Consider the following 13469-nt stretch of genomic DNA (forward strand, 5'->3'; position numbering starts at 1 on the left):
GGACTAATTCAAGAATAATGAGCAAAGATTTAAGGAAACAAATAATTATTTAACATACATCTAGGATATTGATATAATGATAATGTCACATAATTATACCTTTGATAGCCTTAGATGCATATTTCTACGACATTCTCTTTATAGATCTTAGATAATATAAATAGTTTTTAAGCTAAGCCCTTAAACGCTCTATCATAATGTGTAAATTAAAATAATTCATACTTTTGTAGGCACTAGTAAGGGAGGGTAACATGAACACAAATTTGTGAAATATAAATTTAAGAAAGTTTAAAGATTCATATGCGTAAATACACAAATGATAATTCAATCTTATACTAGTAAAATTAAACTAAGTCATCAAATGATTAGACGAAGCTAGGTCCATTTTCATATACAAATAAGTTAGAATGAAACAATCATCTCTCTACTCTTATAGAAAAGCACTCTAAACTACACATTCATCTATACATTAAATATGATCTTGCTAGGGAAAGAATCACAGGAATTTTCACTTTTATAATTATTTATTTTTATCAATAAATAATGTAAAGGTCCACTTGCCCAAATGTTCAAACCATCTATCTTAAAATTTGTAATTTCATCCCAAAAAAAAAATATAAGATTTCTTAGTAAATTATCTGTCTGAACGTTTCGAGCATCATCGAAATTTAATGAGGGCAGAACAAACACATCCTTGAACAGTAAAAACTTGGGTGCTGTAACGATACGAGTTCCAGATTTCTGTTGAACGCTGGCTAAATATGGGTATCTGGTGGCGAAGCGGTAGAAAATCCGCGGCCGCCATCGTCTATAGCACCAGTAGATATAGTGCTTCGACACCCATTTGCTTTTTGCAAAGGTCCATATTGATAAAACAGGAACCTCACATCAGTTTGCCTTGTTTCCATCCACATTTAGATTCCCATTCGTTTCTTCTAAGAAGCTATGCAGGCCTTGCCAAGGTAAACAAATCACGTGTGTTTTCTTGTTTTAATTTTTGTAGCTTCGGTGCAATTATTTTTACATCAATGGTATTGCAGGTCAAGGCAAAGGAGGTTGATGGTAAGGTACAAGCTGCAAATGAACATAATGGTCCTCGTCTTAATGCAGAGATAACTGCTCCGGAGATTCGGCTTGTTTCTGAACTAGGTATTTTCCAATCCCCTTCTGAACTTTAAAGAATGAATTGCATCAAATTACCTTGTTAACGATTTCGCCAATATAGTTGCTTTTTGAATAAGCAATAGGAAATTACATCGCATCACATAAAATATATGTTTCTGCATTGAACCTGAGACTGGAAACCAGTTTTATCTGCCTCCGTGATTTATGGCAATTCATCTGAGCACTACCCTTCTATCTAACAAGAACCCAGCCTGAAAAAGGATTGTCACCAGAATTATTGAATTTGGGAACTGCCTATTGGATGCTATTTTGAAATAGGATATGGGTGTAAATCAAAGTTCCCAGACTCCGACTTCACTCGGACTTGGCAAGGTTGCCTCGACTCATGATTCATCACTTGGCAAAAACTAGGCAAAGTGAAAAAACCCTCAAAATTTAGAGATTTTCAAGGATTTAAAACTTGTTTCATGCGTCCATTATTGAATAAAGTGTTAAATGTTTTGACCCATAATTATAGATAAACAACAATAACAGAGCATAAGCAATACACAAAAGACACAAACCATTTATCCTAGAAAACCATTCTACTTGAAGGGGAAAACCCAGCCACACAAGCAAAATATCTCTTTTATTGATAATAAAAATTCAAGTGTACAATGCCTTTCGCTTGATGCAATATATATAATAAGTAGGGAGACTCTTCATATTACAACGAAAGGTCTCTATGAGTCCCTTCATATTTCCACATATACAACACTTCATATTTCCATATGCATGCCTCTTTGCATGATGTATGACGCATGTCTTTTTACATAATATTGACTTAAATATGATCACAAATATCTTTTTCAGCTGAAGATGACCGTAACGATCATATCAAATAAATTTCTCTCTCATAAAATCGAAGATAGAGATCTCTAGCGCAGCTACAAACTTTAACACTCCCTCTTAGCAAGGGAGAGATCTTTACTCAGGCATGCACACATAGCTGCAACCAAAGATGATAAATTTACATAACATATGTTATCTCAGCATAACATAATCTATCATAGAATGGAGTCACACACACATCAGAATGCCTCTTTGAAGAGTTTAGACTAAAGACTTTTATCTCAAAACTTCTCCTAGAGAAGGATACGTTTCCACCATGCCTACTTGTAAAGGGTGGTCCATCGTACCTACTTGCAGAGGGTGGAATGGGGGCTTTCACCTCAAACTCCTCGCAAAGAAGAATGCATTAATAACTGAGATTTTCTCTTAACAGAGGCTTCCTCTCAGCAGGGACAATCTTTTAATAATTGAGATTTTCTTTTTAACAGAGACTCTCTCTCAGTAAGGACAACTTTAATAACTGAGACATCCTCTCAACAGGGACAACTTTAGTCACCACAATAAGATCACTGACTATAGATTTGCAAAGGGTTGGACACCCTCCCTCTATCACATAATCTCCCTCTGAAGCTGAATAGTCTCTTTCTAAATATGATCTTCCCTTTTCAATAAAGTGCCACCAGTTTAATATTAAGATTGCAAACAACGTTGCATAATCCCTCACCATCCCATTGCATCCTGCAATCATCAGAGATATTAATAACTCGTAACTAAAAATAATGACTATGATCAATATTCAGGAGATAATCATTAGTACTTGTCTCCTTGAGATCTAATGCACAAAAATTTCATCATACTTTAATTAACAAAAAAGGCAATTTCATTGCCATATGGGCTTTTAAAGACATCTCCCTCAGTCATGAAGCCTCCCTCTAGCATTTATTTCTTGTATAAGATCTATCTCTTTTAATGATGATTGAATCCCATGACTACAACAATCTCTCATCACCTCATTGCATCTTGATGTGCCCTTGAAAATTTCCCACGTCCATCATCATTATCGACCAAGAAGACTTCTTGTTCTAGGTAAAAATTCACACAGCATCAGCTGGGGTTGTTTTCTATTCCTGTCACTAGTAAGCTCCCTCATGATAGCAAATCTACTTCCTTTGTGTGTGCGTGCATTGCATCTCAAAAATTATCAAATGCTCGACACAAAACCAATACAAACACATCTTTAACGATTAGTTTCAACAAACCATAACCTACAATGAATCTCAACAACCGCTCAACTTGAGTGCTTTAGTATAAAGAAAACAAACATGAACATATATGAAATGATATGTGCATGCAATTGTATATATATATATATGTATGTATGTATGTATGTATGTATGTATGTATGTATGTATATTAAGAAGTAATTGGTAAATACTTGCTTGTTATTAACAGAGACCGAAAGGTCAATATATATAAAAAAATAAAACGATGTTTCCTTAGGAAACGATCGTAAAGAATAGAAACATTCTATTCTAACAGAGAAATCTAAAAAAGCTAAAGGTAACAAAAGCTAACTAGATATTTACAATAGATTACCATTAACTAATAATAGACAACTATCTATTATTGTAATACCCTCCCCTAATGGTTAATCTATCTAGAACACCAAGCTTTCATTTGAATTTGACACACTTATTAGGACCAAGAGGCTTGGTGAGAATGTTTGCAGTCTAATCTGTGGTAGGAACATGTTGCAAATCTATAGTCTCGTCTTCAACCAGTTGTTGTATGTAATTATAGTGAACATTTACATGCTTGGTTCGTTCATGGAAGACTGAATTTCGTGCTAACTTGATAATGCCTTCGTTATCATCAAACAGAGTAGTCGGTCTTGCTGGTGACATCTACATATCCCCAAGCATCCGACGAAGCCAAACAACTTCACATCCTGCCTTAATAGTCCCTCTGTATTCGGCCTCTGTAGAGGAGAGAGAAACTGCCTCCCCAAGCATCCGACGAAGCCAAACAACTTCACATCTTGCCTTAATAATCCCTTTGTATTCGGCTTCTATAGAGGAGAGAGAAACTGCCTGCTGCTTCTTATTGGTCGATGTGACTGCACCGGATCCCAAATTGAACACATCAAAAAGTTGACTTTATATCATCAATAGAGCCTGCCCAATTTGAATCTGTGAACCCACTGAGTTTAGGATTAGAACTTCGAGAGTATAGAAGTCCATAATTTGAAGTCCCTTCACATAATGGAGCACACGCTTTGCTGCCATCCAATGATCAGCCTTAGGAGCTGTCATAAGGTGTGAGATATAGCTGATTGCGAAGTTGATAGCTGGCCTAGTAGCAGAGAGGTAGATGAGGTTGCCTACTAATTGCCTGTATGTAGTATCATCAACGAAAGGAGAATCATACTTTGCAGATAACTTGAGACCTTTCTCCATAGGTTTAGATGCAGGCTTGCAATCCTGCATACGAAATTTGTCTAACTAGGCCCTAGCATATTTGGACAGAGAGATGAATATATCAGAAGACTGTTGCCAAACTTCAACACCTAGGCAATAATGCATGAGCCCAAGGTCAGTCATATCAAAAGACTGACATCAATTTTGTTTGATTCCCTGAATCAAAGATGTTGAACTGTCAGTGATGATCAAGTCATCCACATAAATAACCAGAAGGATGATGTCACTACAAGTAGTCTTGATGTACAAATTTGAGTCTTAAGAACTCCTCTTGAAGCCTTGATCACTGAGGTACTTATCAATTTTGATGTACCAGCCTGAGGGGCCTACTTCAAGCCATAGAGAGCTTTTACCAATATGAGAACCTGATTTTCTTTACCAGCAACCTTGAAACCAGGAGGCTGGGTCATGTAGACCTCTTCATGAAGATCACCATGCAGGAAAGCACTCTTGACGTCCATCTGGTGGACCTTCCAACCAAACTGTGCTACCATGGCTAGGACTAATTTGATGGTGCTCATCTTTGCAGTAGGAGCAAAGGTCTCCTCATAATCAATGCCCTGATGCTGAGAAAAACCTTTCGCCGCTAAACGAGATTTGTAGTTATCTAAAGTACCATCTGATTTACATTTGATTTTGTAAACCCATTTGCAACCAATGAATTTCTTCCCTAGTGGAAGATCAAAAAAGACCCAGGTGTTGTTCTTCAACATGCTTTGGTGTTCAGATGTCATAGCCTGTTCCTACTTTGGAATTCCTTTAGCCTCAAAATATGTTTGAGGTTCAAACACACTGTGAATGTTGGCCATGAGAGCAAAGTTAACAGACTTTGTAGTTTTGCTCTTTTTCCGAGCAGTTCTCCCATCAATGAGCTCATCATCACGAAGATGTACAAGTCTCTTAGCCCACCACTTAGGTCGAATAGGAAAATGACCAACATTAGTATCAGGAGATGCGTGATCAAGTTCCTCATCAGAAGAATTTGGATCAAACTCAGGTGAAGCATCTACAAATCGAGGTGATCCTATAGGAGAAGTCGGAGGTGTTTGTATAGGTATCACTGGTATAACTGAAGCTTCAGGAGCTACTGAAGCCCTCCCATCAGGTAGACCTAATGGAAGCCAAACTCCCAAATCATGAGCCTTCATAGGCTGGTTTGCTGGATCAGGAACAAGAGAAATAAGCATGAATGGTCCTTGCTGCTCATCAAAGATTACATCACGACTGTAGATGAGATGAGATGTCTCAATATCGATCAAGCGGTAGGCTTTGTGAAGACTATTGTATCTAGTAAGCATGAGTTTTTGACTCTTGGCATCCAACTTGGTGCGTGACGCATCAGGGATCCAAAAAAAAGCAAGGGAGCCAAAAACCTTCAGGTGACTGATTCTGGGCTTGCGACCTGATCAGGCCTCTTCTGGAGTTTTACCTTTGACTGCCACTGTGGGTGACCGGTTCAACAGATAAACTGTAGTGTTAATTGCTTCTGCCCAAAACTTCTTCAGAACATGTTTGTGTTCGAGCATGGATTGAGCCATCTAGGTGATTGTCCGGTTTCGACGTTCAATTGCATTGTTTTGTTGTGGCGTGTAGGGCATGGTTAACTAGCATTTGATGCCATGTGTATCCAAGAAGTTGGAGAAAACATTAGAGCAAAACTTCCCCCCATTGTCTGATCTAAGAGTAAAGACTCTTTTTCAACTAAAGGTTTAAACTTCTAAAATATAGGAAATGCATTTGATTTCCTTTTAAGGAAATACACCTACATTTTTCTACTGAAATCATCAACAAACAATAGAAAATACCTGGACCCAAGAACAAAAAGAGTGGCTATAGGGCCGCAGATATCGACATGAACAAGCTGAATGGGGAGGTGTTAAGCAGCATCGGCTGGACGGCGGGTGTTCTGCATGGCCATAGAAGAGAGTTTTGCATCACCGAGGGATCCTTTCATCAGCTCCCGTGCCGGGTTAATGCTGCACGGGGATAGAGGTGCAATAATCTAAAGAACCCTTCTCTAGTGGAGCCCTACCTAAAATTTTATGGGCTATGGGGCCCTACTATTCTAAAGGAACAAATTGATGGAAGCCCGCCTCTCTAGCAACAATAGGGCATGTTACGTATAGAAGGTCGAGCACTATGGCAAGACGTGGCACACCCGATCCCATTCCGACCTCGATCACTTGCCATGAATCGCCACTGGTGAAAGGTGTGTGATGTTGCTTCTTAGCCTGGCATGCATCATTCCAAGCTGTTGTGTCTGAATCTCTGACAATCCAAGCACAAGCTCATCCCGAGCAAGCTGTGAGAGATAATGCACATTTAAGTGCCCATATTGTTGATGCCAAAGTGTGCTGACAAAAGATTGTTGAGCAAGCCATAGCTAAGTCCCGAGAATCATCAGAATCAGTAAGTCTTAAAAGACCATGATCCTCAAGACCCACTGCAACAATAGACTGAGTCACCCGATCAGTGATGGTGCACTGATGTGAACTGAAAGTGACATCCAAGTGTGGAGAATGTCGCAACAATTGACTGATTGAGAGTAGATTTAGTTCCGTCCTTGGAACGTAGTACACATCAAGGAATATGAGATTCCTCTCAGCAGACTGAATTTGAATGTTGCCTTTGTCGACAACCGTGTACTCTTCTCCGCCAAAAATAACAGAATTTGAATAAGGTTGGTAGTCTGTAAACTAGTCTTTGCGGTGAGTAAAATGACAAGAGGCACTTGAATCAATGTACTAGGTAGATGACTTCACATGATCTGCAGGTCTTTTAGCCATGAAGGCATAAAAGGTAGACTTTGTCGGCTCAGTGTGCTGTGCACTATTCGCTTTGGGCTGCGATCTTGATTGCTTAGATTGTGCAGCTAAGCGTTTTCGACATTCAACCTTCATGTGTCCAAACTTGTGGTACTAGTTGCATTGAATGTTCTTCTTTCGAGAACCATCTGATGCTGGAGCAAAGGACTTTTACTGAGATGGTTGCTGAAACTTGCCTTTATCCTTCTAAAAGGATTTCACAGCAAAGGCTTGCTTAGTGGAGGTGGAACTAGAGCTACTACTGAACTGTTGTTTCCACCGATATTGTTGAAGCAACAGAATGCAGAGATCAGTGAACTTCAAATCAACACCAGAAGATGTGATGTTGAGAGTCTCGATAAAATGCTCATAGGACTTTGGTAAACTTCGAATAGTGATAACCACAATATCCTCTTCCTCCATCTTGCGACTGATGTCAAGTAACTGATTTACGGATTTCTTGAATTTGATTCAGGTGTGCTTGGAGAGAGGTGCGCTCATCCATGACAATAGGAAACAGAGTGTTTTTTAGAAAGAAAGTTGCTTTTGTTAGAAGTCTCATGGAGACCTTTGAGATGTGTCCAAATCTTGGCAACTGTCTTGCCGGATGGAATCTGAGAAAGCTGATCATCAGCTATAGATAATTTGAGAAGCATCACTGCCTCCCGATTATTCATATCCCATGTGTCCTGATTAAAACCAGTAGTAGTCGGACACTTTGTAACACACAATACAAGTTGATCGGTGTTCCTATATTCAAAAGTGGTGATGATCCGCTATTTCCAAGTGCCATAATTTCAACCATTGAATTTGGAGTTGTGCTCGAGCAAAATGTTTGTCAGAGATGCCATGGCATGTGTTTTAATAGAAAACCATGAAAATCTTTGAAGACACGTTCTTTGAGGCAAAAAACGGAAGACTCAAAAAAATTGGAGAGCAACCTAGAAGAGAGCTCAAAAAACCCAGAAGGAATATGTTGTCATTTTTTGAATCTGTTGGGTCAAAAATTGAGGCACGAAAACGAGATGCCTTGAAAAAAGGAACGACAATGCAGTTGAGCTCTCGAAAAACCCACCGAGAATTTGTGATCAAAGAATTGTTCCAAGCCCAAAAATTAGGGTTTTGAAGAAAACCCTAGTTGGCAACAATGGTAGAAGAAAAATTCAGAAAAAAGGCGAATTTGTGGAAAATTGGCCGTTTTTCGTCATAAATCGCAGCTACAGGCAGATGTGGCATTGAAGATGATTGTATTGACTCCAAACAATGGCGAAATGTGCAGTCTTGGGCGCTTGAAAGAGAGGTAGAACGGTATGATAAAAAACATGATTAATGCACAAAAAACCACGAGTTTGTAAGTCTTGATTTTGTTGGAAATGACCATTAATGGCAGAAACCCACATTTGTAGACTAGAGGCGATCAAAACGAAAGTCATGCAAAAAATTGCAATTTTCTCTTGCTTGCGTTTTGCTGATCTTCAAACAAAAAACAGAACCCTAAAACGACAATCAAAAAAGAATTTCTCAAGGCAAAAAACCCTTGTTGGATTGTAGAGAAAGAAGAAACCCAGAAATAATTTCAAAAATTTAGAGCAGATAATTTCGAAAATATTTGAAGTATTGGCTTTGATACAATATTACGAAGTAATTGGTAAATACTTGCTTGTTATTATCAGAGATTATAAAGGTCAATATATACAAAAGAATTAAACGATGTTTCCTTAGGAAACGATTGTAAAGAATATAAACATTCTATTCTAACAAAGAAAGCTAAAAAAACTAAAGCTAACAAAAGCTAACTAAATATTTACAATAGATTACTATTTTTTTTTTATTAGTAAACGATCGAAGCCTTGTATTATATTGAATAAATTAAATTAAATTTACAGAATTCTCTGTTCAAGTGGGCACTGGTAGGAAATAATAGTAAGAAAACCTTTAGTCTTGCTCGGAATCGAAGTCCTATATTATACAATTTAAAAGAGGCATACCCCAATTTATATGAAACTTCATACAGGTTAATATAAAATTTGATGAAGCAAGTAATAACATATAGACATACAATAGATTACTATTAACTAATAATAGACGACTATCTATTATCGTAATAAAATATACATATTTATGTATATACATACATACATATATACATACATACATACATACATACATACATATATATATTTATATATATGTGTACATGTATATATATGTATGTATACATATAGATATACATGTACATGTGTACATGTATACATATCTATATGTACATGTACATACATGTACACACACACACACACACACACACACATATATATATATATATATATGTTTATATATATGTGTACATGTATCTATATGTATGTATACATATAGATGTACATGTGTACATGTATACATATCTATATGTACATGTACATGTATATACATATACATACATGTACATGAATACATATCTATATGTACATGTACATGTATATACATATACATATGCATGTATATACATTATATATGTATATACATGTATGCATGTATATACATGTATGCATGTATATACATGTATATATGTACATGTATATACATGTACATATGCATATACGTATATACATATATATACGTATATACATGTATATACATGCATATGTACATGTATGTATATGTATATACATGTACATATAGATATGTATACATGTACATATATATGTATATGTATATACATGTACATGTACATATAGATGTGTATACATGTACACATGTACATGTATATCTATGTACACATCTATACATATATATACAAATCGATGTAATGAACAGTCTCATTAAATCAAGTCAAATATGAATGATGACTCATACTCAATAACACAAGAATAAAAAATAAGCTAAAGAGCTTCAAACATGAACCAAGAGAGAGAAAATTATGCAAAGTCTACATGTATCAACTTGTAGAAGTCTTCTAGATGCCAATTTACTATGACAATCAAAATAGATCAAATTCACCTTCAAAATCCTTGTGAACACCATTGTGACGTATTCACCTCTAAAACTTTCTCACGTCAATCAGGGCAACATGAATAGTCCTGAATTGAATATTGCAAGAAGCCAGAAGACATTAGTTACCAAGACAAAAACAACTGATGAAAATTGATGTCCGCAATAAACAAGAAAAAAGGATGATTGAAAGAGGAGACGATGACGACTATCAAGTAGGAAACTGATGATGAGGATAATCATCCGGAAGGATATGAAGAACTCCAATTAGAATTTGTGTTGAAGTCTGCCTTTATTTTGAATATCAATACTTTCCGCTCCATATTTCACAATCCTCTGCAAGTTTGGAAACATCCATCTCCCTTAAAAGAGATTTCAAAAACACAGTTAGACCGATGCTTCATCTAGGACTTTGGTCAACCAGAAAACAGCAAGATCATTTGCTTTGCTTCCTTGAGACTCAAAGTAGAACATCATGAGTGAATATTCAAGCCAATACATGATGATCACTATGACTAATGACACTTCCAATACCACAGTCGATGAATCTGAATGCTACTTGAACTCTTATGAGACAGGCATATGAAATCAACATGCATACAAAAAAAAAATCAATGCCCATTGCAATCACTGACAATTACAAAATTGTTTCATTACCATGACAGGAAGAGACATATGAAGCCAGCGAATAATATATAAGAATGAATCCACAAATTTTAAAAATCAATAGACGATGTAGGAAGGATGATAAGATATAATACCAGTCACTGCTGCCACATAACCATATAAAAGATCATTAACACATGGCGAATGGTGCCTCAAAACAACTTGACGGGAAACAGACATTTAGAACTCCTCACCCGAGTTTGAGTCCTGCCCAACGACCTAGGATACACATCCGAGAAGATTGAAATGCTTAGAGAAGTGAGAACAATGAATCGCCTAGAAGTCCCAAAGCATCATGTCTGGAAACACTTCTAGCAAGGGTTGGAGCTATTTTATTGGATTTCACTACAGGCACTTGATTTTCTTGCCCAAAACGTTAGCTCCTCAAGCTTCTCCTCAGACAACAGACATTGATATCTTGGAAATGTGAATAGGAGTTTCACATTGTGTACTTTAACGGAGTAAAGGGGCTTTCTATGATCCAACAGCTTACTCAAATTCCTACAAATCTTTACTATCATTAAGTTTACTGAGTAGTGTTAGACCTTGAATAACGAGTTGTGACATTAAACACCAATTTGAAAACAAAACACTTAGCTGGCAATCACAATGTCACCTAGTAACAAAGATGGTTCCAAATTCATCAATCCCAAATTAAAAGTACCTCTGAAAACAACTCTCGATCTGCAACATATTTAATGATGCCAAATACAGGAAACAAATAATGAATCCTTTCTTAAATAAATGGAACCCATTAGAGGCAATCATTACATAGGTATTAAAAGAAAAACCAGCCTTTAGCTGACCCAAATCTCATCATTCAAAAAGCTGAACTCCATTATATTGCTGTAATCTAACCTGGCTTTGATACCATGTTAATGTTTTGACCCAGAATTATAGATAAACAACAATAACAGAGCATAAACAATACACAAATGACAGAAAACATTTATCCTGGGAAAACCCTTCCACTTGAAGGAAAAAACATAGCCACACCAGCAAAATATCTCGTTTATTGATAATAAAAATCCAAGTGTACAATGCCTTCCGTTTGATGCGATATATATATTAAGTAGGGAGTCTCTTCATATTACAATGAAAGGTCTCTTTGAGTCCCTTCATATTTCCACATATACAACACTTCACATTTCCATACACGTGCCTCTTTGCATGATGTATGGCACATGTCTTTTTACATAATATTAACTTAAACATGGTCACAACTATCTTTTTCAGCTGAAGATGACCATAATGTTCATAACAAACAAATTTCTCTCTCATAAAATCAGAGATAGAGATCTCTATCGCAGCTACAAACTTCAGCATAAAGCTGAAAGAAACAATATCATCATCAAATAGAAGCGAATTTTGATCACAAACATAAATATACATCGATCTCATAAGTACAAATGCAATTTAATACCTTGACAACAATTAATATATTGATAGATAACCAATATTATCAAACAAAACAATAGGCATTTATCCTGACTACATCATCCCCCCAAAAGAAAAAGTTGTCTTCTAGATGACAAGTATACATTAAGTAATATGATAAGAACATAGATAATGAAGCGTACCATGCAAATTCAAAGTTGTAGTGTACTTAAAAACTAAAATGATAGTCTAGGGGAAACACCCCAGTAGAGTCAATGGGCAATGCCCCTTGTGGTGGTTTGAGGGCAGTGCCCCTCACAGAGTTTAGGGGCAATGCTCTATTACAAGCTAGGGTTGTTGTTGCACCAAAAGATCAATCTATCAATGCTTGATACAACCACTAGACTTATAGAACACAAGATTGATGACATGGCTTAACCGCCTTCTGTGTTTTATAAGTCTAGTGGTTGTATTGGGCATTGACAAATTGATCTTTTGGTGCAACAACCACCCTAGCTTGTAACAAGTGGTATCCGAGGTTGGTCATAGGTTTGAATCTCCTCGGGTAATGCTAAGGGGTGGATTGTTGGACTAACTACCAGCGTTCCTCTTCAGGATTTACGACATGGCTTAACTGCCTCATGTGTTCTATAAGTCTAGTGGTTGTATTGGGCATTGATAGGTCAATCTTTTGGTGCAACGACAACCCTAATGTGTGACATGTCCTAGGCATCAAGACCAAATAAACACCTTTAAAAACCACATACAACTCCACAGTGTGCATCATTTTCTTCAATTTTTAAGATCCAAAAATGGTAATGATAAAGCCCAAAAAGTGCAATTCCCAAATCTCTTCCTGCCAAATCTCTTGTTGAACGAAGAAGCACAAGAACTCAAGAAATTGCAACTGTTGTAGGGAAGGGTGGCATTCATGTAGCTTCTATTTGATGATGTTATTGAGACTTAGTGACCCACTCGGATTTTTGGACATTACTTCTGCATCTCAAGTTGAATGTTTTGTCAAGTTTTTGCTGAGTTTATCAATGAAGGGCAAATGAAATGAGATAATTTTTAGGGCTGCAAGGAATACAGAACAAAAATAAGTCAACAAAAATTTAAGTTTTTATTTTATTTTGTTTTTATTGGGAAACATCTCATTGACGTTGACCAAGTCACATTTCTCAGACTTGGCAAGTCACAAGCT

General features: G+C 36.7%; 1 protein-coding gene across 2 annotated transcripts in view; it reads left to right on the top strand.

Moving 5' to 3' along the window:
• The first annotated feature begins 568 nt into the window (after positions 1-568).
• The window catches only part of LOC149542030 (uncharacterized), a 192316-nt gene continuing 179415 nt past the window's right edge, over positions 569-13469 (top strand). For both annotated transcript variants that reach the window (XM_089797070.1, XM_089797071.1), the window contains exons 1-2: positions 569-962; positions 1041-1149. In XM_089797070.1, the coding sequence (XP_089653196.1) occupies positions 762-962; positions 1041-1149 (310 nt within the window). In that variant the 5' untranslated portion in view covers positions 569-761. The remainder of the gene's footprint in view (positions 963-1040; positions 1150-13469) is intronic.

This window comes from Cupressus sempervirens, chromosome 8 (genome assembly GCF_028749045.1).
Source record: "Cupressus sempervirens isolate cs-2001-9-10 chromosome 8, ASM2874904v1, whole genome shotgun sequence".
Classification (NCBI taxonomy): Eukaryota; Viridiplantae; Streptophyta; class Pinopsida; order Cupressales; family Cupressaceae; genus Cupressus; species Cupressus sempervirens.